The 27,704-nt window shown below is 46.1% G+C and overlaps 1 protein-coding gene across 1 annotated transcript; it reads right to left on the minus strand.

The window, feature by feature from the left end:
* Positions 1 to 439: 439 nt before the first annotated feature.
* LOC131591579 (mucin-1-like) lies at positions 440 to 20,049 on the minus strand. The gene is made up of 3 exons (XM_058862404.1): positions 19,947 to 20,049; positions 18,955 to 19,666; positions 440 to 1,261 (listed from the first exon to the last, which is right to left on the minus strand). Exons 1-3 carry the CDS (start codon positions 20,047 to 20,049, stop codon positions 1,246 to 1,248), a joined length of 831 nt encoding a protein of 276 aa, XP_058718387.1. The 3' UTR covers positions 440 to 1,245.
* Positions 20,050 to 27,704: the final 7,655 nt, after the last annotated feature.

The following is a 27,704-nucleotide window of genomic DNA, read 5'->3' on the forward strand; positions in this document are numbered from 1 at the left end:
CCCTCTGCAGTTGTTCTGGCTCATTTTCCTTGTTTTTCTGGTCTTTAAGCTTCAAAGGTTTGCCTTCTTCCAACAGATTCTGCTCTCTGCACTCTTCCTTCTCCTCTTCTGGCTGAAGTTCAGATGCTGCCTCCTCCCAAACTGGCTTATTCACTTCCTCTGTCCTTTTAGCAGTACTCTTTCCTTGGAAAGCACTCTCTGCTGAAGGGGCAGGTCTGCCCTCAATTTTTCTGTGATCATCTTCTAGATGAAGGCACTTGGAAGCAGATGAGTTCTCTTTATGAACCGTTCCCTGGTCTTTGACCATGCTGGTATTCCCTGTTTCACCAGCTGAGGTGTTTCCTTCTGCTTGTTGTGAACTTATTTGGCTGACATGTGTTAAGGTGGAAGACAACTGATGGGAAGAGCAAAATTCTGTATTCTCTTCCAAGCCCTGGGGTGCTCTTAAGTTTTCCTGAACATCTTCAGAAGTGTAAGGTTTAGCTGTGTCTTCTACTGCTCCCTCTGAACTAGGCTGCTCATCAGGTGCTGGTGCCAACTTTTTGGTGCTTTGCTCCTGCTCTGCACCAGCATCAACCTCCTGCAAAGAATCCTTGGAGATGTAATCCAGAAAGGGTTCAGCCTTAAAATGCCCTTCTGAAACAGTTTTACACACCAAAAAGCACTTAGGTGTCTCTCTCTGAGAGGAAATGGCAACAGCCAAAGGGGATTTTGTTTGCTGGGCCTGAGGGTCTAAGCCGTGAAAAGCCAGTTCTGTCTGGCACTGAGGAAACTCAGTGCTGAGGTTCACAGCCTGCCGGATGGGGCTGCCAGGGGCTGGCTCATCCTGGACTCTGCTGTGAGAGGAAGGGTCCTGGTTGCTTTCCAGGTCAAGCAGTTCCAAATGCCTAAGTTTCAGAGAACAATCCAGTCCACCCTCCTCTAAAAGCATTTCTCCTTCCAGTTCTGAGAGTCTCTTTTGAGGCTCTCTATGCCCTCGGCCTTGTTCCAGTCCTGCTGGCACTGTTTGCATAGAGTTAGAGGGTCTGCCCAGCATCTCTGCTGCTTTCCCTGGAGCAACAACACAGTCCTTGGGCGTGCTGAGCTCTGATCCCTTTGCAGAGTTAGATGGGCTGGTGCTCATTTCGGCTGCTGTGTGAGTGGCATGATGCTCTCCTTCCACAGCTGAAGAATCCCAGGCTTCCCCACTGATGCTGCTGGCTCCTGGGGGAGTGGTACCTCCCTCACTGGTTTCTTCAGACTCCATCAGGAACACATCCTGCTGAAGAAAAATGCATTTTTCTGTTACTACTTCATAATGATACAATGGACTTAATTCACTGCTTCTACTGCAGCTGATAAAAACCAAAAACAAAACCAACACCACATACCTAGTCGGTGGGAAACAAACACAAAGACTGAGAACAGGCAAACACCACATGAAAGCTTGTAGTATGACAGTAACACCAAAATAACCCTACTGGTGTCTTTTTAGTTTCACATGCAAATGCAGAAATTGACTTTGGTCGAAGAGCAGGGGTACTGAGCTCTCTGCAACAGGGCACAGGGCAACCTATGAAAAATGGTGGCCATGGGAGGTTATCTCAGACCAGAAAGGGGGTACCAGAAGGCATCCAGAGAACAAGAACACTTTCAAAAATCTCGATTGATTTTCATGGGGCAGGGTGGACAAATACTCCTGGCCTCTTCTAGCTGAGTTTAAAAGTTGTCTCTGATTTTTGCCTGTTCTTTGGATCTCTGTGTTGGTCTGGACCTCATTGCAAATGATTGCAGAAATTAATTAACAAGACATAGGAACATAAGAATTTGATTAACAGGTAACTAGGACATGACATCAGACACAAGATATTTGAAGGCTGTGAACCACTTGGGTTGAAAGGAGTAGCTCTGGTGTGTGTGGACTAATCTACAGACTATAAAGGGAAATTATGTCATTACCTAGTTTACTCTTTTAGGGAGGGGGAAAAAGAAAAAAAAAAAAAAAAGCCATCTCAGGATTGTTGGACAGTTTCCCAAAGGATATAGTGGAATTTCCCATCCACTACTGCATTTGAAGTTCAGACATGACAAAGCACTAGGGAATGCACATTTGGGATATGTCTGTGAAAAGGAAAAATCTGATTCACCACTTTTATCTCTCTGGCTTCTACCACGACCTACAATCCCTACCTGGAAAAAAACTAAGAAGGAGACTAACTGTTGTGCTCCCTCTCTTTTCTTCTATGGTGATTTCCTTGTGTTAGAGTGGCTCTACAGTCACAAGTACCAACCTCTGATCCCACACAGAAAGTAAAAGCAGCGAGGGCATAATTACATCTGAACTAATTGTCCCAGTTAGCTCCATGGCCAGGGCACGCCTAGCCTGAAAGCTGGTTTAGCTTCTATTTTCCCTTACATCAAGTGAAACGAAACACCTGCTCTGAAGGCAAGGAGCGCATGCTCTGGAATTAGAACTGAAGCATTTTATACATCTTCATCATGGTTATTGTCATCACAGAATCATAGAATGATTTGAGTTGGAAGGGGCATTAAAGATCATCCAGATGCAACCCCCCTACCATGGGCAGGGACACCTTCCAGCCATCCCAGGTTGCTCAGCCCCTGAGCAAAACATGGCCTTGAACACTTCCAAGGATGGGGCAGCCACAGCTTCTCTGGGCAACCCAGACCAGTGCCTTACCACTCTCATATTAAAGGATTTTTTCCCAATATCAAACCTAAATTTCTCCTCTTTTGGTTTAAAACATATCCCCCTTGTCCTATGACAACCTGCCTATATAAAAAGTAGCTCTCCCTATTTCTATACACCCCTTTTAAGTACTGGAAGAGTGAAATGAGGTCTCCATGAAGCCTTCCCTTCTCCAGGCTGAACAACCCCAATTCTAAAAAATATGAGGAAAATAATTGAGTTAGCTAATTGAGTTAACTCATCAGCTAACTACTTCCTGTGTATTTTTTTCTCATGTAATCTTTATTTTTTTTATAGTAAAAAGACAGTCCTTACAAAACCAGGCCAAAACCAGGGTTTTTCAGCAATTTGGATTTTCCCTCCCAAGTAGTGAGTAGTTGTAATAGCTATAATTTTAACAACCAGTTTGTTTCAAAGGGATATATGCATTCAGGGAGTTCCCACAGGCTTCCACCAGGTCTTGCTGCTGTCAGCTGCTACTAAACCATCTGGATGCTGCTAAACACTCTTTTCAAAGGTTCCACATCAGATCACTCTTGTGCTACACTGCTCTTGTCTCTCCTGGCTGCCCCACCTGAGTCTCTTCAACTCCAGGCCTAGAAAAGTACTACTTCTCACACCCAACACAGACAGTTTTCAAAAACAGGCTCCCCAGGAGCACAGAGACTGTTCAGGGAGACACAAGCTGCTGACTAAGGAAGGTTTACTATTACTAAAGGTAGGATAGCTTATAAAGATCTGAATAGTAAGGTACTCAAACTCAAGCCCACACTTTGCCAGGGGAAGAACTCTTGCTCACTGTTTCACAGATGTACACAGCATTGAATTTCCTTTTATTAAGCTCAAAACCAGTTTCCACTTCCATGGCTCTGTTGTAAGGGATTTGGACAGGCAAAAGGATGAGTTTAAAGCTGCATTTGGAGCAGTTCCATGATGATACTGGGAGGTAGGGTAGAGGGAGGTGCACAGCACATCAACACTGGAAGCTGCCAAGTGAGATTTGTCTCATCATATTACTGCCAAGTGTTTTGCACACCTCAGGGAGAGCAAGAGAGGAGCTTTGGGAAGTGAGGCAGGACAAGGAGCAGGCAAACCTTCTGCAGAGACAAGAGGGGAGGACTTATGCATCTCACCAGGGAAACTGTTAATCTCCCGGTCAAAGACTGGGTGTGCCATAGCAGAAGACTCATGTCTGCAATAAGGATTTCATGGAGATGGAAAAGGAAATAATAAAACAAGACTGACAGCACCTGTAGTCTTCGCATGCAGAGCAGCTATAAAGCTCAAGAGCCCAATAATTAGCAGAAGAGAGTGCCTGTGGAGCACTGCCATGTTAAACTCCCAAAGCAGGTCTGCTCCATCAGAGGAGGGCCCAGGAGACCCCCAGGAGCTCAGCTACCCAAAGCAAATTTTCAATCAGCATTTTCAGCAGAGCCAATAGAATAACAGAGCAGCACACAGGACCTATCTAGCATCTGCCACTAGGCAGGATATGCAAACTCTCGAAGACAATTCACTGTTTCCCCTTTTGTAGCTTACTGATCTTTCACATCTCTCACTGGATCAGATGATGAGCTGGCCATCACTCCCTCATATGCTCTGTCTGTGGAACAAGATAAAGTGATGTTCCCTGTTGAGATAAAGTCACTCAGACTCTTCTCCCAGGAGGGCCTGGAAACACCAGACTTCAGCTCCAATGCACCCAGCTTTTGGGTGATTCTGGGTGCACAGAACCCCCCGAAACTGGAACAGTGAGAATGAGCAGCTGGCCACACGCCAGCATGAAAACAGAGGGGCAATGCTTGGTCCTGCTGCAGTCACAGGCACAAAATCTGAGAGAAGAAGGGGGAAGGAGCTGGCCTAGTGAGCAGAGAAGGACAGTGAAAGCGTGAGGGCACAATTCATCCACAGCTTTCCCAGATTACAAAAGGCAATGTGAATGTCGTACTTCCTTCCACTGTGGGTTAATTCACCTGGACTAAGATGACAAACATTTCTGGTTTTAAATAGAAAGTACCTCACCTTCCCTCCCCACCTCCTCCAACAAACAAGAAAGGAGCAATAACAAGTGCTATCAAGCACAGACAAGCCCTTCAGCTAGCCAGGAAACACGGCTACACACAAGTGGAGCCCTGAGATCCTCCTCCTCCTCCAAAAGTGGGGAGAGACGGAGCTCTCTGCCTGCCACCTTGGCCCTCCCCGCGAGGTGCTGGGTGCCACCCAGCTGCCCTTGGCCCCACTCCCCATCCTGCTCCCCACCCTGCTCCCTGCCGTAGGCCATGGGGCAGCCCACACGCTGCAAACATGCGGATGGAGCTGCTTCGGCCCAGTTGCAGCCATGAGCTTCTGGCAGCAGAGGAGAAAGCTGTTCAGCAAGGACACCCTTTTTCTTACTGAAACAAAAGGTTTCCCAAGTAGTCCCTAGTTTGGGCTTATCCTTGCTGGTGCAGCCACAGCCTGGTGTAGCAATGCCAAAGCTGCCTTTAAGGGCTGCAGCTCAGGCATGAAAGAGTTTTGTGTTTGGCTCTAACACCCACCCAAAAAACAACAAGGCTGCCTTGAGCCTTTTCCTGCTATCTCAGCTTGGTTTAATCATCTTGGTCACACAGTTCAGGTACACTGTGTACACAGAGGGGAAATTTAGGTTAGATATTAGGAAGGAATTCTTTCCTGTGAGGGTGGAGAGGCCCTGGCACATGTTGCCCAGAGAGATTGTGGCTGCCCCATCCCTAGCAGTGTCCAAAGCCAGGTTGGATGGGGTTCTGAGCAACCTGGTTGAGTGGAAGGTGTTCCTGCCTGTGGCAGATGGGTTTGGGACTAGGTGATCTTTAAGGTCGCTTCCAATCCCTTAATATTCTATGATTTGAATCAGCTCAGAGCCAGCCTTTCTCCTTACAAGATCCAGATCTCAATGTGCAGGACAGCACCATCTCCCCCAGGATGCCACACACTGGACTTCAGTTTGATGAGACACCCAGAAAACTGAACACAAAGCCTCCCCTGCCACAAGCCTCAATTTTTATACTTCCTCAGCCTCAATTTTCTGTATTTCCCGCCATGCTTAGGCTGGCTTCCTCAGCTGCATGTCCCTCTACGTGAGAGACTCCCCCTGCAAAGAAACAGTCACCAATTTTCACACACCACTCTGGGTTGCTCTATCGCTGTACAACCCATCAAGGGAGGTGAAGGAGAGTGGTCAAAACTCTTGAGCTCAGGAAGAGATAACACAGGGTGCTAGAGATAAGATGGAAGGAGGGAAATAATGTAACATGGAGTCAGCTTTCAGGGCATGGAGAGCAGAAGGAGCTTGCTGAAGGAAAGTACTTAAGAGAGAAAGAAAGAGGATCTAAAAAAGAAAAATAATGCAGAGTCTATTTCTGTGCTACACAGTACTGGTAACGTTCTGGGAACCAGGAGCTGCCTCAGGTGTCTTAGGCAGGAGAGAACAAAGCAAAGCTGCCAATAGCACCTGACCTCCTGGAAAATGCATCTGAGCTCCTACAGAACCCTACAGAAGCTTGAGAAATGCAGGTGAGACCTCCCAGTCATACCAGTGCAGAGAATCTGCCCGAGTTTTAGCACACCCAGTCGCAGCTTTCACTCATCGTAGGCACAATCATGATACACTGAACCTAATAATTATCCAATGACTCACTGAGGGAGGAAAAAAAGGATAATCTTCCATACTTTTCTTACATTGGTTTCTATTTAATTAGATTATAATACTTAATGCTAACAAAAAAAAAAGTGTCAGAGAAAAATAATTTTGGGTTGAACACAATTTCATCTTGGAAATTGCTACTGAACATTTGGCAAATAGCAAGTGAAGAATGTGGCTTGGATTGTACGTTGCACTTCCCAGAGATGCAATAAAAGTGATTCATTATTAAGATAAAATGGGGTCACCTGTAAAGCAAAAAACCCAGCTTGCTTTAAGCAGAGGTTAAGTTTATATTCATAAAAGTAATGGGTAAGTCCTGATATTCCATGGGCTTCTAATATGAGAATAATCAAGAATAGTGTGTGATTCTCACTGCTAGAGCTCAGTGGAAAGATAATTGACACTACCTGGTGAACAGCAGAATTCCCACAGTGGGAGCAATGTGTTGAGTCACTGCAAGTTGCTCTGTGCAGGTCTCTCTGCAAACTCTGGGGATGGACAACTGACAGAAGCATCAGGAGCACTAAAGGAGGCAGGAACTTCCCAAATTACTTTCCTCATGATATTTGATGCAGAGGTGGCTGCTAGCAGCATGCTATACACATTCCTACATGGCATGTCTGCCACAAACTCGAGGAGTTCCCAGTTCCTCTTTGAGCAGGATGATTCAGGACCTGCATGGGATTCTCCAGTTAGCAGCAGAAATCTCAAGAGTCTCTCAGTACGCTACGGACGTGTGAGCCAGAATCCCACGCTGCTGTTTTTGAGCCCCAGATTAAAGAACGCTCATGTTTGCACCAAACCATTCTGACAGATGCAAATGCCCTTAAGACATCAAAGGACCAGGAAACACTCAAAAGCTTGGCCTTGCCAAGCCTGCACGGTGGAACCATTTGTGAGCACAGCTGTTGTCACGTTACCTGTACCCGTCCTGAGCACAGTTAAGCTACAGGCTGATAAGGATGAACAATATTCAGCAAACTGAACTGGGATAAACTGTCCTGCCCTGCAAAGACAGCCTCCAAAGTTATCTTCTCTGATGCAAATGCGTAATATAACCTCTTTCACAGCCAGATCAAGTTCCACCTGGAAAATTGTCAGATTTCTGGTAGCGGTCAGAGCCCCACAGAAGATAAAGCTGGAATTTTTTAGCAGTGTGGGATGACTGACAAGTTAAACAACAATATATACCCAGCCATAAATATCCTGGCAAAATCCTGCTTTTTTATCAATAGGTAAAGCATATCCTATGCAATTAAAAAAAAGCTAAAATACCCATAAAACTGCACTTGTACATCATTCCAGGATAGGGATGGCACAGTGTCATCAGCCATAACAACAGCAGAAAACTCTGTCATGCTTTGGCTTCAATATTGTACAATAATACAACAATAAAAATTTGTTGGATTTAGAATCCCATGAGATAGCAACCACAACAAAATCACACATTTATCCTTGTATTGTGCTCTCAGAATGCATGTTCTCAGCCTTAGCTCCTCATATCAGTTTTAATTACCTTATGACTCCAGCAATGAGATTTATTTTTAAAAGTTATGAGATTTGTATCACAATCAAAAATACTTGGCAATACTGTAACAGTGATGGAGCTTTGTACAGAAAACTGCAGCTAAAGAAATAAAAAAAAATAAAAAAAATCCATCCAAAAGGGATGTAGGGATGTATGTGGGAAAAACAGGTTTTGGTACAACCCTCCCCTAACCCAGCTTCTCAGGAAACAAATAATTTTTTTCTTAGAAATTTAACTGGTGTCCTTAGACCGAAGAAGCTACCACAAGACAAGTTTGCTATTGGAAGCAAACAGTATTAGATATAAATAAAATGTTATAAGAAATGTAAATGTGGGAAAGCACCACTGGGGACCCCTTCCCTCTCCCTTGTGGAAAAACAGCTTCACACACCCAAAGCCACAGGAATTGTGTGGGTGCTGAATAGGAAAGTACTAATGTGAACACACAGAAAACTTGTTGCTACTCACAGTCTAAGGCTTGTATGGCCAACTGGCACAGGTTTATTGTGTGCATCACAACGTTTTCTGTTTCTCATACAGTCCCACTTCCTAGAATAATGTGGTTATGTCAGAGTTTTGGCTTACAACTAAGAAAAAATGGATTTATGTCCTTTAATGGGCGTGGAAAAGGCCAGAAAAAGTAAGTATAATTCAAAAATTAGATCTCATTGTCTGGGTTTATCTTAATTTCTTAATCCTAAGCCTTAGTTTGTAACTAAGGTGAGGAAGGGCAATTCCCTGTTCCCTCTCTGCCTGATCCCTGTTTTTCAAAGGTTGGGACTCATGACAGTGCAGAATATTTAGGCCTGATTCAGCTAGTTACAAGAGCTACCAGAAACTAAAAAAAGGGCAGAGAAGTACACTGTGATATAACTGGGTTAACAAAGACGAATAACCAAATTTGACAGGCCCAATTTAGGTATTTGCAGATATCCTTCATTTGTTTATATTCCGTTCCTTAAACAAAAAAAAAAAAAAAAAAAAAAAAAAAAAAAGGAAAAAAAAATAAAAAGGAGAGTTTCTTCAATTCCTTCTGCTGCTGACTGTAGAAACTATCCAACAGCACCTGGAACTGAATCTTAAGAAATCTCAATTAAGACCTGACATGGAACCCTGAAAATCCAGAACACCTGAAATCCAGAACAGACCAATTATCCAGGTTGCTGCCAACATCTCCCTCATGCCAGTGCACACATGACCACGTATGAGCCATCCCAGGGAGTTGTCAAGCCAAAAACAACCCAGGAGCAGAGTGATGTGAGCAGCCATAAAGGTGTGACACAGGAGAAAAGATAAGTAAAGGTAAATCTGGCAGCTTCCTGCACTAGTTGCATATGGAATCAGAGAATGGTTTGGGTTGGAAGGGTCTTTAAAGCCCATCCCCCTGCCATGGGCAGGGACATCTTCCACTGGCCCAGGTTGCTCAGAACCCCATCCAATCTGGCCCTGAACACTTCCAGGGATGGTGCAGACACAACTGCTCTGGGCAACCTGTGCCAGGGCCTCACCTGCCAGTTTGAAGCCATCCCCACCCTTGTCCTGTCACTCCAGGCCCTTGTCAAGTCTGTTCATTTTTCCTGTGGGTTCCCTTTAGGCACTGCAAGGCCACAATGAGGTCACCCCAAAGCCTTCTCTTCCCCAGGCTGAACAATCCCAATTCCCTCAGCATATCCTCATAGCAGAAATTCTCCATCCCTCAAATCATCTTGGTGGCCTCCTCTGGACTGGCCCCAGCAGGTCCATGTCCTCGGTGTGCTGAGACCCCAGAGCAGCTGTACAAACTGCACAAGAGGACAAGAACATGGGGCTGGGCAGCAAAGCAGGAGTAGGAAAGCAGAAACCTGGACTTAGCCCTAGTTCTGGTGAAACCACACCCAGGATCCACAGGCTAGTCCCAGACACTCCAGTGTAGGTGTCTCTCCGTGTGTGACTGCCAAGCGATCCACACACAGAGCCAGGTGCTCCCTCGGCAGCCCACACACACCAGTAACAGCAGAGTAGGGAGGTTTTACACCCTCACTCCTGGCCCTCTGCTAGGAACACATTTGCTGCCCTTCCAGGTGAGAAGTGGGCACCAGAGGAAGCAGGATATTCTAATTAGAACCATTTCTAAACGAGCCATTGTTTTTATGGTTTAATGTTTCCTTGTCTCATTATTGCCACTGACTGCCATTCCAGTGAACGCACAGACAGCCTTCTCCCCGTAGGAAAGGGCTGGTTCTGAGGGGATGTTGCATTGAAGTGAGGTCAATTAGGAGACAGCTTGTGACCAACTCTGAAGACAAGTAAAAACATGTAGGAGATGCTAGGAAAAACCCTGGAAACCTCCTCAAACTATCTGCAAAGTCTAGCAGGGAAACAGTCCAAAGGGAGGGGAAGGGGAATGGGAAGGGGGAAGACGTGTTTGTGACCTTGTCTTTCAGATCAAGCTGTGCAAAGTTGTATAAATCAGGGGTTTAAATGCTGTGACTGCATCAGTCACAGCATACATCAACATACATCAGTCTTAGGAAATGCTTCTTATAATCAGCTTCACCAACTAGTACTACCTTATTTCAAGGTTTATAGTAGTAATTGCAGGCCATAGATGTTGTAGTTAAGATTCAGCGTTAGTTCCTAATACTATCATTAACAGAGCGTATTATAAAAATTAAAGAAAAAGGGGTACAGCCCTACAGGCACAATCTTAAAAAAATTAAGAAACAGCACACACCTATGAACAGTACCGACATTCTCTATTTCAGTATTATTTCCCCTTCTTTATCAATGGGTAAAAATTACATCTGCATACTTTCATGTTCAGTACACCTCCAAGTGTGGATTAATTTAAAGCATTCATTTTATACCAGCATAGAAATACCACAAACTTTGATGCATTAATTAAAATATTTTCTCCATTTTAATAATTAAACAAGTTTCAATGCATCAAGAACAACTAGAGATATTTTAATCCTTCCTCCCTCCATTTTAACTCTTCTGCATATGAATGAGGGGGCAGAGTCTGTTTCCCACCACCACCCTCCCAGATTTTATAAAACAGCACTCCTTGACAGCTTCATGACTCTTCAGATATTAGCTGAGCAATCAGGATCCTAAGATTGCCCTTTGAGAGTCTTTGAAGACATCAACTCTGACTCTTCTTGACTGGCCTATGGCTTCCTTTTCCTCAGCCCTATGGAAACACCCTGTGTAACACCACCTCTCTCTTTCCCCTCCCAGGTCCCACCTTATCAGATGGTGATGCTGAGGAGTAAAATGATGCCTGTGTGCCTCAACTTCACCCCAAGCTCCTGACTTCAGTGTGCCAGTGAGAAATTAGAGGATGAGGCAACTTAACAGTGGCCTGAGAGTAACAGTGGAAAACTGATCCAATAAAATTTCCTTCACCTCTTTTATGGCACGGTCACAAAATGACAGCTCTGGCTGAGGAATGCAAAGTCCTCGCGTCCCCCGGCCTACGCACATGTGCATGGCATATTCTAATTGGACTGGTACATACCTTCCCGTCCATGAGAGACTTCCCCTGGGAAGCCATAGGCACCAGGCAAATGAAATCGGAGACTTGGCTCCTTCACCTTCCCATTACCTGCAACATGCTTTGATCAGTGGGGCATATATAAACACATGAACGTCCCATCTCTGCCAAGGTCAATGAGATGCAGCAGAGTTCCTCCAGTCACCTAAACGAGTTCATTGGACTTGGGATGGGGCAAAATGCTTTACTGTGCTTAAAAAAAAATCACTGGATGTAACAGCAAAGGGTATGATGTGGTATGACCACTGTAGTTTGGGAAAGCTAAAAGCAATAGAGAGCCTGAAGGGGAAAGGGCTGGGATTGTCAATGGACCATGCCCAAGAAGGAAGGAAGAGCCAGAGTTCTTCTTGGAGTCCTCTTCCCAAACACCCTCCTGTATGGAAAATTTGGTCTAACCTCTGCCAGACTGACGCACCTGAGGAACCCAGCTTTCAGCACAAATCTTTGCTGCCTATTACCGAAGCCAGCACCTCACCTCTTCGATTTGTGCCAGCTAAGGTGCAATTACAGCAATCCCCACAGCAGGACACGCAGCAATCCTGCTTTTGATGTAAACGTGAGGAATACCCCAGCATTCCAAACCTTTTGCTACTCCTGCACTTGCCCTAACAGTAGGTGGCAAAGATGCACCCTGCTGTTTTAAGTCTTGCCTCTCCTCACAGCTACGGCTTATGAGCAGTATAACATGGGTGCAGCCACTAAAAAATTTCAAGTCATTGGGGCCCACAAAGGATAATTTAGCTGTTATCACCAGTAACATAATCCAGACTGGAAGGGGAACACACATTAGGAGCTCTCCTTCCTTCAGTGCCCCACTGCAGTCATTCACTAAAAGAAGTCTCTACAGAAGATTTAGATTGTAACTGGTTTTGGCATATTTTAAGGGCAACCAAGAAAGGTCCCATCCAGCAGAATTTCCCGTTCCTAGCTCTAGCTGTTTGCAGCACTTTCTGCCTGTCTGAGGGTCATCTTTGCAGCTAGGGCAACAGTAACCCCTCCTACCTCACAGCATTAGGCAGGGAGTGGCTGCTCAGTGTACTGAATATGCAAAGACCTGTTAAAAGCCCTGTATCTGATTGCAACCATAAGCAAAGTCTTATTTAAGCAATCCCTTCCCCAACAAAAATGTATCAGCTGCTCACTTTATTCTTTCCCCCCAGGTCTTTTTGCCTCCAAGTTCTTCCAGATAACAAAACACATTACTAAGGTATTTTTCTTTTGTGATGTAAAGTTGTTTACTACAAATAACAGATTTTTCACACAATGTAGTGCACATAATTAGTTGTTTTGGCTCATTCTGGTATCACGCTTGTACTGGAGGAGTCTCACCGCCCAGTCAGTGAAAGCCCCACAACCTCTCACACATCAGATATTCACTATAGTTGTCTATTTCTCATTGTGCCCACATTCAGGGGAGATCCTTCTTCCAATTCCATCCATTTTATGAACTCAGGATATACAGCATCTGTTATTTCTTGCTCCCACTAAACACGAAACTGTGTTTCTCTACCAAACTATAGTTTAAAACCAAGCTGGTGTTTTTGCACATGCTTTGCTTGACACTTCTGTATTTGTCTCCCACATCAGTTAATACTTTTTTCACCTTTCAGTGCACTTTGTTCCCTCTTTTCAGCAGTCACAACAAAACCTTTTACAATGCCACATTTTAAATTAAGCTTTCAAAGGCAACATTTTAGTAAAACACAATTATAATATATTTCAGGGCAGATTTGCTTCCATACGGCCTCACTGAACATGAGATTTCTGATCATGCCAGTTTTCACTACATACACAATGTGGCACATCTCACATTTTCTTGCTCTAGTCTCTTCTAAAGTAATTTTGCTATGATTATCAGAGCCAGAATCAATCCATCTTTCCCCTTTTACACTCAGATGCTTATTTTCATGTCTGATATCACTGTTATCAATCACTCAGCGACTGGATAGGCAAAAATGATGTTGGTAGGGAATGAAGGAAGACATGTCTGTGGTGCATCTGATGATACGCACCAGGCAATTCAGCTGTCATGATTCTTCTAGACACACAGACACAAATTTTAGCTGCTTTTCACAGCCCTGGCCCTCCTTTGTGACAGAGCACACACTACAATGACATAACTTGCATGCCTGGCCTTACTCTTCCAGGATAAGGCACACTTCATTGTTCCAGCACACCTCCAAATTACTCATCTTACTCTCTTTGCCCCTCTCCAAAACGAAACAGCTCAGTTTACTCATTGTGCAGGGGCAGGAAGACAAGGTGAACTGTAGGAATGATGTGAGAGGACGACTGCCTTCTCAGATGGCATCAAAACAAGCAGTGCTCACCCTGTGCTGACAGGAACACCTTACAGCCTCCCTTTCAGCCTTCCCCACATGCCCTGACAGAATATTCCCTCTTCCCAACTGTGCCCAGGGATGAGAAGAGAGTGACAATGCAATTATGTATTCCCTATACACATCACCAGTTAATATTAAGAAATTACTGGGTGACTTGAGTGGTAAACCCATCTCCCTTGATCACTTGCACATTTAAGAAAACATGCCATAACCCGTGATTTGTTGTAAAAATATGGGATGGTCCCACTTCCCTTTTCCTGTCTCCCCTCAGCATCCTCTCTCTGCCCCAGGGCTTGTCACATCATAGAGTCAGGACAGGGTTGTGTGTTGTACTACAGCCTTGCCAGTGCTAAACCTGCCCCGCCCCCCCACCCCCCCCCCCCATCCAGAGATTCTGCTTGCCTGTACCTGGGACATGCCTTTCCAGGAGAAAACACCTAGCCTACAGGTTGGACTGCAGTGATCCTTGTGGGTGCTTTCCAACTCAGGATATCCTACAGTCTTGTGGGGAGGGGTAGAGAAAGGAGAGAAAAGTGCATCATTCCCAAAGCACTCTAAGATCTACCAGCTCTACTGTATTCAGACTCAAGCCTGAGTGAGAAATATAAGATACTGACAAATATCTTCATGTGCAAAGCAAGTCACAGAAAAAGAGAACAAACAATGAGAAGAGTTGCTTGAGCCATGAGCCATACCAACCATCAGGACTGAATCCTCACAGTTCTAAACACCATACACTTCTCCTGTCCTGAAGAGCTTTCAGCATACTCAGAACATCCCTTCTCCCCTAAATCCAGCAACAGAATGGAAATAGACACACTGCACCTTGACAACTTCACTAGCAGCCTGGCAGCCCTCACCTGTAAAACCAGACAGTGATCTCAGAGCACCTCAGAAAGCAGACTCAAATGTTGCAGCTGGATTACATTTCATAGTCTAGAGTTACCCTTGGATTGTACACTATGGAATACCTACAGTAAAACTTCTGCATCTAAACTCAGGCTTAATCCCAGGATCTGCAGCCCAGACCCACTAAAGACATCTGATGCTACAGCATCAGAGCTTTGCTAGGCACTGGTATAACATCTTTTCCCGTGAAAGCTATACTCTTCCCATCTACTCTTTCCAAGTTCCCACGAGCCCCTCATCACAGACAGCAATCTATAGTGAAGATTAAAGACCCAGGCAAGATTTAAGCTTTTCAAATAATCTGTGGAGGCATTTTTGATCATTCCATCTGTAAAGGTGAGTGTAAAGCACACATACCACATAACTTAAACATCCTGATTTTTTGCAGCTGCCCAGCAAGATCACGGGCAAAGCATCTTCTTCTACTACTCCTCCCAACAGTGGCCTTTGTGTTAGTTTAACACTGCTTTGTGCATCTATTTCTATTATCAAGTGAATATGCAAGTGTAACCATGGCAGCCACTTAGCAGCAGATGTGAACAGGGACCATGTCTAACTAGTTACAGGTCTGCTTGTAACCCACACTTGTGCCCCCTGATTATCTCTGGGCTTCTGCAACATGAACAAATCATGCCCTAACATGACCAGGATTCTAATCTCCTCCCCTGCCTCCAGAGGGATGCATTTTGGATTCATAAACTCTACTGCTGCATTCGGTGATGAAGCAGGAGGTTCCACTCACCTCCCCCAGTCACTCCCGATGCAAGGCTGGGTCTGCTCATCAGTGCACAGCTCAGCTCTGCCCATGGAGGGGAACACCCAGCTTGTGGATCCCACTGGATCACCCCAGCCTGGCCCAGGTAAAGATTTGGGAATTTCTGTGTACGATCATTAGGAACCCCAGTGCTTAATGCTCTGAGCACCAACAAGGCCATGGGCAATGAATCTCATACACTGAGCTCCTGCCTGCAGCTGGATGTTCAATTTGAGATCACAAAAAGGTGGTTTGGTGTCCAAATGTCACACACTTCTCCATGACACTGCAAATAGGATACATTTTCAGGAAGGGAATTTATGGCCATCTCTGCTTCAATGCAGTATTCTCCCAGAAGCAGGTTCCTGTGCTTCCTCACACCTCAGTTCCCTCCTGGTGTGCTATCCAATTACAGTTTCTTCAGCCACTCCTCCTCAACCTCTCCTAGCATCAGAACACCCTCTATTTTGTATATATTTACATATGTGTGTCTGTTTATCTATGTGAATTTGTACATGTCATGGTAATCACCTTCCCTCTTCTAAATTTTTCCCACTATCAAAACTAATAGCCCTCCCCCTGACCTTGCACTGAACTTGTACTAAAGTCATGGGAATTTCTTCTTCAACTTCATCTCACTTTTAATCCAACCCCCCAAACATGAGGTCAAAACAAGTTCCCACCACAGGCTCTGTTCCTCATCGTGAAGTGTTCTGCATGAGACTTGAAGGAATGGTGTCTAAAATAATAGATGGGGAACGGATTTTGTCTCAGCAAACTCTACTCGAAGGGCAAGAAAGCTGTAGTCACTTGTAAATGGAAGAGACAAGATTATGAAGCTTTCCCAAAAGGGCACCCCACCCTGCTCAGCACTGAGCACCACAGAGACCTCACATCTAGAATGCATGAATGCATTAACTTGGAACTTTTCTGCACCACTGAACCCTTCATAGGTAGCAGTGTGCCACAGCCAAGGCTCAGACCTCCTTCTTCTTACTTTAAATGCTCTTTCCTACACAACAAATTTCAACACACATTTCTTGCCCAAAGACATAAAAGCAGTTGACCTAAAACCAGCCATGGTTAAACCCAGTTCTCCCAAGCCACACAACAGAGTTACCTGCACTACTGAGTAAACCAGGGCAGCTGCTCTCACATGGCAGATGCTGAGGGAAGGTGAAAAGATACCTTGCTTTCTATGAAGATTTAAGGTAAGGCGTACTTCTGACAATTCTTAGTTTCACCAACTCTTCACCCTGCCAAAAGGAGTTCCACCCTCTGCCCTTTCTCTTCTGGCGGCAGAGGTGCACGTGTGGTCTCACAACAAACCACAGCAGAGAACCAGCAGAGATGACAACAGGCAAGCACAACGCCTTCTTTCAACAGCAGTGCCAGCTGAGAGGATTTGTGCAACCACAGCCTGTTTATCCAAGCATAGAAACGCAGGAACTAAATGTGTGATTCTCTCTAGCATCTAACCCTGCTGTTGGAAGAGGCTGTCCCTCACCATGTTTCTCCTGCCCAGTGTCACACTACACTTCTTCAGCAATCTTTGACCACAAGGCAGGCTAATCCAACTTCCATACTTTTTCTCTTACAGGAAGGAGGTTAATATTCACTTGGAGCAGTGGCTGGACTGATCTGAGGCTGCTTGGTCACCAGAGTCAATCCTAGGGAAGCCGCAGGAGCTTGCAGTCAGGACTGGATGAGAAGTGGATCACTCCTTCAGCAGCAGCATGTTGTGCTGCTGGGCTGCTCATCATGTGAAGCCCAGCTCCAAGCAACACGAGTTATTCAATCACAGTTCCCAGGAAGCACAGTTCCCTAGGCACCCTCCACCACTGCTCTAAACCATACTGACCACCCTGACTCCAGCTCCACAGCTGCCTCTTCTCAGAAGGAAGAGCTCAGCACGGCTAACAGCCATGGGCTTGCAGTACAGCAGGCCATCTTTTAGCTGGAACATGTTGTCCTGGCAGCAACAGGCTCCATCACCTGGCACGGAAATTTGTAGCAAGACTTTATGGTTAGGAGCCAGGCTGGACAGATGAAGATAAGAAATTAGCGAGGGTAATCAGCCATTGGAATAATTTACCAGGGGAACCAGTGCAGCCTATCACTTGATATCCTGAAATCAAGACCGGGTACTTTTCTAGTAGAATTTTGGGTTTGATGCAGTGATAACCAGCTGGGAATGTAAATACCTGCCAAGGGTCAGGTGAAGGTATCTGTACCCAGCTGGCTGATAGTCTGAACATCAACTGTGTGATTACCTCAGGAAAGAGGGAAATAACCTCTCGGTAGAGTGCAAGTGCCAAAACAATATAGCACAATTGCAATTGCACTGAAGTCCCTTCTGAGTACTTCATTAAAAGATTCAACAGGAGTTCAGTGAGGATCTGCAAAGTGGAAAGGAATTGCAAAACTTCCGAGGCATGACTACTGAAATAAACTAGCTGTGGATAATTTAGCCAAACAGTAACTAAGCAAACAACATCAACTGGAAAGATACCAGATGACAGAAAGCACAGTAAACTCTTAGAATCAAACATCCTTGGAAAAAAATGTGATTCCAATTAAGAATCTGAAATCCCTTGTGGGCTGTTCTTTAAATTTTGCCTGGGATAACTATGGAAAGTGAATGTAATATGAATGCTAACTAATTAAATAAAACAGCCTGCTTTAAACAAGACTCCAAAGTAGATTACATTAAAAAGGAAAAAAAAAAAAGAAAAAAAATCATCAAAAACTATAGCACAATTTGGCTCTTTCCTGCTAGAAAGCACATGAAATAAGTGAACCATAAGAAAGGATAAGATTCAACAGAACAAGCACAAGAATATCCATCTGAAGTTAGCAGGATGAAAAAAACAAAAAAAAAGGCCAGCGGAAAAGACTCTTACCGTCAAATCTATCAGGATGCACAGGAGGTTCCCAGAGGAAATATTTGTGTCCCACTATTTCAGAGAGCAGGATCATCAACTTCAAGTCCAGTTGCCTGCTGTCATGAGCGACTGGACCATATAACCCCACTGAGATTCACCCAGACCACGAGGCTGCTGCACAGGCAGGACAGGACAAATGCCACCCTCAACTACCACCTGGCAAAACCAGGTTCTACACAGACTAGGCTCTTCCTAACATTAACAAAAACTAAGAAGAACTCAGATTTGTTATGACTTCAAGTCTGATTATGGATGCCTTCTCCTCGCCCAACTCAGGTGCAGTTCTGAAATCTGGGTCACCCATACATCATTCCTCCAAACCAAGCCACCTCCCTCCGGTGCAACCCTTTAAAAGGACTGTGCCCTTATCCAAGCTATCTCCAAGTAATTTCGGTTATGGCTCTCCAAAAAAACAAGGAATCAGGTCACAAAACTTCCAACCACATTAGACATGTGGCTTGGTCCAGGAGTTACAGGCACCCCCACTCCAGAAGCCAACACGGGCATCCATATCCAGCAGCGCCCTGGCAAAGTTTGCAACAAGTCAACACCGATGAGCTGAGCTCAGATCTCTGATCCCATAATTCCTACCAGGTTTGATGCGGTCTTAGCCAATATCTGGGAATAAACGAAGCCTCAAGCAAGGACAAACATGGGTGCTGGGAGGACGATGGGTCTGGTGAGAGCCGTGGGAGCGCCGGATCCCCCCCTGGCAGGCTGGCTGGGACGCTGGGGTTGCCATCGGAGCTGCTGCAGTGGCCGGGGATGCAGGAAGGAGGCAGGAAGCGAGCAGCAGGCAGGGATCTCGCCTTTCGCTCCTCTGCTTTCCCTCCGTGACAGGCCATAAAAGTCACGAGGCAAGGAGGAAAACAAGGAGGTGTCCAGAGTTCAAGCACAGCACCCCCGCGACTCCCGGGCCGCAGCTCCCGGCGGGAGCTGAAAACCCGGCGAACACCGTGGGATCTCGCTGCTGCGTGGGAGGCACCATTTCTGCGAGAAGAGGCTCCTGCTGCTACTTGGCAGCCGAGCCTGGGAGCGGGCCTGCACTCCGGGCCCTCCCTGCTGCCGACAGCGGGCGGGGGAGCGGGGGGCGGCACGGACGCTGCCGTCGGGGCGCGGAGCCCCCAGCCAAGGATGCAGCCTCCAGGGGCTGCCACGGGCCGGGCGGACCGGAGTCCCTTCGCCGCCCACTCGGGGGGCACCGGGGCTCCCGCGGCGGCCTCGACCTCGCGGAGCTCCGCGCCCCGATGGCGCCCGCACCGCGCGCCCGCACCGGGCCCGCAGCGGGAGGAGCGACGCTCTCCTTCCCCGGAGATCCCTCCTCCCGTCCCCCTCGGGTCCTAAAATGGTGGGTCGGCCGCCCTCCCTCCCCCCCTTCCTTCTCCCCCTTATCCCGTCCCCTGCCCGCCCCACGCTCCCGGAGTCCGCCTGTCGCCCCCGCCCCGGCCTCGCGGGGCAGCCGCCCCTGCGTCCGTCCCGGCCCGGGCTCCGCGGGGATCCGGCACCAGGCCCGCGCCCTCCCGGGAATACGGCAACGGCGATCCCGGGAATACGGCAACGCCACCCCCGGCGGCCGCCCTTACCTGCGCCGGGCTCACATCGCGGGGCCGGGGCCAGCGCTACCCCCCCCGGCGCCCCTCGGCCGTCGCCTCGCCGCCGCCCTGTGCGGGGCCGCAGGTATGTCATGAGTGCCGAGCGCGGCTCCAGGTGAGCCGGGCACACCTACAGGAAGGCAGGCGGGCCGCCCTGATTGGCGTGCGGGGCCGGCGGCCGCGCTCCGACGGCACCGGGGCAGGGCAGGGCAGGGCAGGGCAACGCAACGCAAGGCGGCCGAGGGGCCGCGGCGGACACGGCGGCTCTGGCCCCGCTCCTGGCCCCGGCCGGCCACAGCCCCTCGACACGTTGGAGCGGAAGGTATTTTCTTTAAATTATTTATTTATTTGTTTGTTTGTTTATTTATTTATTTATTTATTTATTTTAATTCAGTATGAATTAAAGAGTATGGGTGAAGGTCTTAGAGGGAAAGCCCCACGAGGAAGGCTCAGCCTGGGGAAGACAGGTCGGAGCTCACTGCAGTTCTGCAGCTTCCTGATGAGGGGAAGAGGAGGGACAGGCCCTGATCTCTGCTCTGTGTGACCAGGGACAGGACCTGAAGGAATGGCTGGAGCTGTGTCAGGGGAGGGTTAGGGTAGGTTTTAGGAAAAGTTCTTCACCCAGAGGGTGGTGGGGCACTGAACAGGCTCCTCTGGGCAGTGGTCACAACACCCAGCCTGACAGAGCTCCAGGAGTGTTTGGATAATGCTCTTGGGCACAGGGTGGGATTGCTGCAGTGTCCTGTGCAGGGCCATGAGCTGGACTCGATGATCCTTGTGGGTCCTTTTAAGTTCCAGACATTCTGTGATTCTGTAATAACTCTGTCCCTCTTAGGTTTGGATACAACGCTTGTTTGCTTTGCCTCTGGAGCGCACCTGACCCACCAGCCCAGGTGTCTGGACCAGCCTAAGAATCAGAGATGCTTTTTATTTTTTAACCTCCCTTCATTATCCGAGTCTCTTCCCACTCCTTAACATGCATGAGCCCTTTGTGTTTCCTCCCAGCAGACAGCTGGGGGGGTTCAAGGAAAAGTATTGGGTTGTCCTAGGCTTTGTAGGATTACAGGATCCCAGGCAGGATTACACCCAAGATCATTAAATAATTGTAAATTAATGAAACACCCGAATTCAGAATAAATTGACCACGACGTTGGTAGAAAAACTCTGTAGGCTGCATTAAAAAGTTGAATTCAAAGCTGCAATTCCTGGGCATTCTGTCTCTTGTAGGTACACAAGCGGTTAAAGGGATGCAGGACTTATGTGAGGGTACACTTTGCCATGGTGTATTATATAGATCTTTGCTCACCAAAATTGCAAAGTGTGCAAAGAATTACTTTAGGTGGCTGAGGAAGGCATTACCTATATTATATATTCTGTCTCTTCAGCTTGATATCCAGAGTTGTTTCCTTGCTAAGTCTGTTTTTTTTCTCCTAATAATTTCCTGAGGCTTGCAGGTGTTTATCCTCCAGGATGTGCTCTGAAGATTTCAGCAAAAGAGAAAGAGCTTGGCTCAACCACCAGAGAAACCCTGCTGCCCACACCCAGGCAATCCTGAACCCTCCCTTCCCTGTGAGACCCACGCAGAGTCTCCCAGGAAGGAAAACTCCCCTCAGAAGTGGCACACTGAGAACTCTCTCTAGCCAGCTACAGAATCATCCTCATGCCTGCTGCTGCCTTCTGATTCAATTACTCCTTTAATTTGTTTGTGGGGGATGCCTTTTTTGAGCAGGGTGGATCAGCTCCTGCAGCTGAGATTCCCATTCCACATCACTGCATTTACAGTCAGCAGCAAGGAAAGGGATGCTTCAAATTCCCAGAAGCTGACTCTAGATCATGTCTTAGTTTGGTGTCAGACCTCTGGGACATTATATAAATAGCCAGTGCATCTTCCCACTGCATTTTCTAAGTTCCTAGCAGCTGGCAGCAGACTGGAGTTGGTCATCCTGACTGGAAAACTGCTTGTCTTCTGTCCAGAAAAGGGCAACTTATTGTCTGAGGTGGCCTTAATGTCTCCCCCTGTTCTTGGCACCTCCAGCAGCTGCAGAGGCAGTTTTCTGTTTGGTTTTGTAGATCATATTTTGAGATACTTTGCTTTCTCTCTCTGCAGCACAGAGAGTTTGAGTGCCTGAAAACATGTGGAACCCAGCACATTGTGATCAGGAGAGGGCCTGTCACATGCTGTGAGTATCCCAGGTAGATTGGGCTGTACTGTCTCTTATCCCACCAAACTCTGGGCTGCAGCAGCTGAGTGCCTAGTATGCCCCTTTCCCTTCAAGGACATACCTCCTTGGGATGTACACATATGTATATATCCCTGGATATATATCCCTGGTATGTCCCTTCCATGCACAGGGACCCAGCAGCACCAAGAGCAGGGCCCTGTGCCCTGAAGTGCTCCAGCTTCCTGCAGTGCCTTGTGCTGTCGTCAGTCTGAGGGGCAGTTGGGACATTAACCTCCCACTCCTCCCACTTCGACATCTTCCTTGTAAACATCCCATCCCGCTCGAGTTCTGTGCTATCACATCCTCTCTGCTCTGCCCAGACATTATTCTGGGTTTAGCTCTATATGCAGAGCACACAGCTGGGCATGCCAAATCCAGACAGGCAGCAGGACAGAACAGTAACTTGGTTGAGCTGCTGACATATCACAAGTACTGCAGAAGAGTGGAGTTGTTGAAGGATCTTCTTAAAACTAAAATCATCTGCTTGAGCCCTCCTTGGAAAGCCAGTTTGCTTCCCTAGACGTGTTCAGCAGCTCTACCTTACTCCAAGCAGATGCAAACCTGTGCATGTGCATGAAAAACCTTGGTAATGATGGAAGGGAGCAGAACAGAGAGCTTGGAAGCTGCAGCATATTAAGTTTACACAAGCAGCAAGTAAAACACCCATCCCCGGTGAGTCAGTCCTGGCCGTTTCCTTCATTTCCTCCAAGGCTCTCTGTAAACATCCAGCGGTAGCGGCCCTTCTGAAATCCAGTCGTCTCCCTTCCTGCTCCTTGTTTACAGCTTTCCTTCAGCAGGGAGCAGAGTTCCAGCCTCCTGCACTGCATTTCACTGCAGCAGGCTGATGAGAGAAGTGCAGACCCTCCCCTGGCCTCGGCTCAGCTTTGGTACCACAGTGCTCTTGTTGCTTTTGTGGGTACCAGCACCTTCTTGAGCTACAGCAGGTGCTAAGAGAGGAAAAAGTATCACAGTTGCACAGTATGTTTTTTTTTTAAATCTTGAATGCAGCCATATCATTGACAGAGGTTCTTTATCCCTACAGCCATACCTTTGGATTCAGTCTGCTAGGATGCAGTGGGGTATTATGTTATTTTAAGTGTGCAAACCATCTCTCAGAGATACGAGTTGGAGCTTCCCTGCTTTAGATTGAGGTGTATCTCATGCTCTGATTTCCCCACATGACAGCAGCTAGGGAGGAGGACTATTTTTAGCTTTTTTTTTCCTTGGTTTGTTTACAGGAAGTTCTTCGTTTGTGGGAGTGAGCTTGGGTGCCTTAGTCTGAGAATCCACTTCAGTGCCAGTTGTGGATGCAGTTACAAGGGTGAACTCCTGCTGTTGTCTGGGAGAGGCATCATTTATTGCAGGTGTTCAAGAAACTATGGGCTTCAAACAGACAAATACTTATTTCCACGATCTTTCCTGAAATTTGTTAAAGGAGATGTCCAGGTGGCTGTGACAGAAGAGTTTAGGAAAATACAGAACCAGGAAATTCCTGCAGGTGATACAGCCAGAAATGGTTTTCTTTGTGAAACTAGGTATAACATAGTATAACATTGCTGACATAACCCAATGAGTTAATAACAGTAGCTCTGAGACAAAATCCATACTGCCAGAGAACATGAACATCCCAAGACAAGAACAGACCAAAATAGGCTTCCCCTATTTCCTTCTCAAGTGCCTTCTCCTGGGAATTACAAGTAGCCTGCAACCAACAAGTGACCTAGATACAATGCTGCGTTTGCTCTTACGGAGTAAAACCAGGAGCAAAATAATCCACACAATTTATATATCTCTATAATCCCTATTCAACCTTATCCAGGGTTTTGGTTTGTTTGGGTTTTTTTTCATACGAAAAGCAATAAAAATTGTTTGTGCGGATGGATACCTGCATATGAGCAATGGAGGGATATTTTTTTTCATGATGAATTATGTACCAGTTACAGTGAAGGTCTACATTGGATGGATTAATTGTGAATGGCCTATTTAGTGCATTGTACAAATTTTTTCCAAAGTAATTGCAGTGCCTGGCCTGATGTGCAAGTCAGACCATTGTGCTACACAGCTAAATTCCCCCTTTTTAACAGGGTCTGCCAGGAAAAATTAAACAAATGGACAAGGCTACAGAGTGTCTTGAGACAAAGGCTACTGTTAGGGGCATGAGAGTAAGGGATGGTCTGGAGAGTCCCTGCCTGTCAGCCACAAAAGGTAGTAGAAGAGTGTTTTTATTTGCACACATCCTGTAGCCTGACACTGCCCAACAGTTCACCTGGTTATAAGCTCCTGCCTGTTCTAAAAGGGATGAGGTGGTTCTGAACTTACGGATGTCAGCCTGGGGGAGGCTGATGGGCTTTCCCAGCTCAGTTTACAGCTGCAATCCAGACTGATAGCAAGGAAAAATGACTGCTCATGCCACAGCTTCAAAAAGATGTGGGCTGCACACATGAAATGTTGGTTTTGTTGACCTTCCCTGATTTTGATGGAACTGGGGGTAGGAATGGCCAGTCTCAAACAGCAAAAAAAGGCAAGATTGCCTCAGATGTTACTTTAGTTTCACTGAGGATGTAACAAATATCATCTGGGCAGAAGGCAAGACAAACTACTGCTCACAATAGCTACAAACCAAAGAAAGAAGAAAGATATCCCTATAATGCTCAAGATTTCACATGAACAACTGCAGCAAAACATGACTCAAAACATCACATCTATTTACTTATATGCTGTTTTTCGAAAGACAGTAGGAAATAGCTTCAAAGTTAGTCCTTTGAAGCTCCTTTGAATAAATATTGAGGAAAAAAGAGCTATACTGAAGAAGTTATATTCTCTGAAGCAGCTACCCAACCTTTAATGATCTATACTGTGGTGAGAGAAACCTGTTTCCTCACCAGTAGCATTTGGCAACTCAGTGATGAAATACTCAGTAGAACAATAGTAAGCTCCTACATTTTTAGGAGGATTTCCCTTAGCCAAACTTGCAAAAATTACATTTGATATACGTAATGCGGTATAACATTACATTCTTTTCTTCCTCTTGAATATATGGCTTTTTAAACCCTATTCCCACCTGATTAATATATGGAGATTTATATGGAAGTACATGCAGGTAAATAACACAAACTGGAATTTAAAGAGTTTTTTTTTTCCAAAATATACAGTGCAGGGAAAGGGTGGTTTATGACCAAGAACATTAATGAGGGTGGTTTTTTTTTGTGCTTTACACTCAATGTCAGCAAGCGTCTTTTACTGAATAAAATTATTGCAGTAATTTCTGGCCTGGAGTCCACACATACCAGGAGGTCCATGGGCTACCTGAGGAGGATCCACAAAAGATACCCAGGAAATACAAGACAATACTTGTAAATAAGGATCAAAAAAATAAAAGCAGGTTGAGAAACCGCAGTGCTTGATGCTATTAAGATGCCTCCAAAAGAGCAGAAAGACATTACAGAGAAAAAACGTACTGGGGGAATGAGTAGTAAGACAAAGAGGAAGGTAGGAAAGCTTTTAGTGGGCTTTGCCTTTTCTCCAATGTCCAAGATTTTAATTTTTGGTAATCCAGGATCACAACATTGATATACCCAGAAATACCACACACAAATTTTGGAAAATCTTAATGAGGACTGGTTATGCAAACATTTCCAAACAACTGTTCCTTTATAGCAGTCAATACAGGCAATTCCAAGCTCATTTAGAATTTCAAAGAAATCTTTGGGCTTATCATTTTTCTGCCCTGAGATGCTCCATGCAAAGCATACCCCAAGTTGCTTGTTCCTGACAGGTTCCTTTCCCAGAATGAAATCCCCAATTGCAGCTCCCAGGGAGCCTTTGGGAGGCAGCTCTTGGTTTCCTGTGGTGCTTTCCATTTGTTTGTTGTGGGATTCTGAACTCTGCAAAAAGCTGGATTTTTCCCCAAATCCTTCTGTGATTCTTCTCTTGCAGTTAAATCCTTGTGCAAATCTGAAGCAGAATCCTCATGCTGCAGTAAATGGTTGCCCAGCCCATGCTACCTTTCACATCCACATGCAGGTAATTGCTGGATTGGAGTCTCAGCCTTGCTCTTTACCTGCACCTCACACACTGATGTTTCCCTTTCTTCCTTAGCAGTGAGAAAAAGCGTAAAGAGAGAGGATCCAGGATAAAGAGCATTGTCTACTTTTCCCCTTTGAGAAGTCTTGGAGAACATTACTGGGACTCTTAAAATACTTCCACTCCATTTGGAAAATGCGAAAGCAAGAACTTGATTAGAGTCTTCCTCTGTACTTTTGTATATGGATGTTGATGGCAATAACTTAAGTTGGGCTAGGGGCATGACACTCAAAGGTTTCTGTAGAAATGATTCTGAACAAACCAACCAATCCACTACCAGAACATCTAGAACACTTCATTCTGCCTTTCTGTTTCTTTAAGATTCAGGTAGGCCACTTATGCTGCGGTTGTTTCTTCAGGCTTTCTGCTCCAGCTGTGAACTCTAGAAATAAATTACTGTAAGGGAAAGGTGGAATATGGACAAAGTCACACCACTGCAGGTACTCTTATTTTAGTCTAGACCTGCTGAACTAGTTGGGAACTACCTCTACAAAACCGAGCATGGAGAGCAGAAATGAAAGCAGCACGCTGCCTTAGAGGGACTTGCCAAATACTCTGGTTCCAGCTGAAAGGGAGGATGTGGCTGTATAGGATCTGCACATGTGCAGGCTTTTCCCCATGCAGGCAGCTGCAGCACCCGGGTGTGTGCAGCCAGGTGGGAGGATAACAGTCAGCAGCTTTCCCCTGTGCTCAGAACAGCTGCCTTTGCCCCAGCCCCATCCTGCCCCTCCCTCTGCACTCAGAAACCACTGTGTCAGTATGTCACTTCTTCCTAGCTGAGATCCTCATATGATAATGTCCATTTAAGTCTTGTTGCTTGTGGTATAGGTCAGTAGTAAAGATGACTCAGGCCAGTGCTTCACTTTCCTTCCTCTTGTTAGCTAGACACAAAATCCAGCCCACAAATAATCTGTCCCATTCACCAATAAAGACAATTCCCTGTTCATTAAAAAATTGCACACAGAAGTCCTTAGTTTGCATTAAGGTCCTCTTCAGTAGCAGTGAAATCAAGCAGTTAAAAGTTCAGAAATCCCAAATTCTCCCTGCACTTCAGATGTAGTGTTTTGGATTTTCGTTTTGGTTCTCTTGGTGGACAGAATTACACATAGTAGCATAGCTTTTACCAGGATAACACAGTAATTTTTCATCATAGTTTTTGCAGAGGAGGATAAACGAAGCTGAAATGTGCTTCCCTCTCTGTTCAGTGTCTGTGTACAAGTCCTGGAGGTGGAGATCTCTGAGCCTGGATGTGTAATGTGTAGTGCCCCCTTATGGGTAGCTGTTCTGATGCTGATTCCTGATTGCATCCAAGTGAGAGAAGATGAGCCCAAACACCATTCTGTTTGTTGTACCTGCTCCTCTATGTTGGTTGTTGTCACACCAGCAGGTTTAAAGAGCAACTGCCCTTTTCCTCTCTCAGATGGTTTTTGTTAGGATTGGGCAC

Source organism: Poecile atricapillus, chromosome W (genome assembly GCF_030490865.1).
Source record: "Poecile atricapillus isolate bPoeAtr1 chromosome W, bPoeAtr1.hap1, whole genome shotgun sequence".
NCBI lineage: Eukaryota > Metazoa > Chordata > Aves > Passeriformes > Paridae > Poecile > Poecile atricapillus.

Coding starts and splice junctions, on each gene's coding strand:
- LOC131591579 (XM_058862404.1), bottom strand. CDS start 20,049: ATGACATACCTGCGGCCCCGCACAGGGCGGCGGCGAGGCGACGGCCGA. Junction 19,667..19,946: donor GCGATGTGAGCCCGGCGCAG/GTAAGGGCGGCC, acceptor TCTCCGGGGAAG/GAGAGCGTCGCTCCTCCCGC.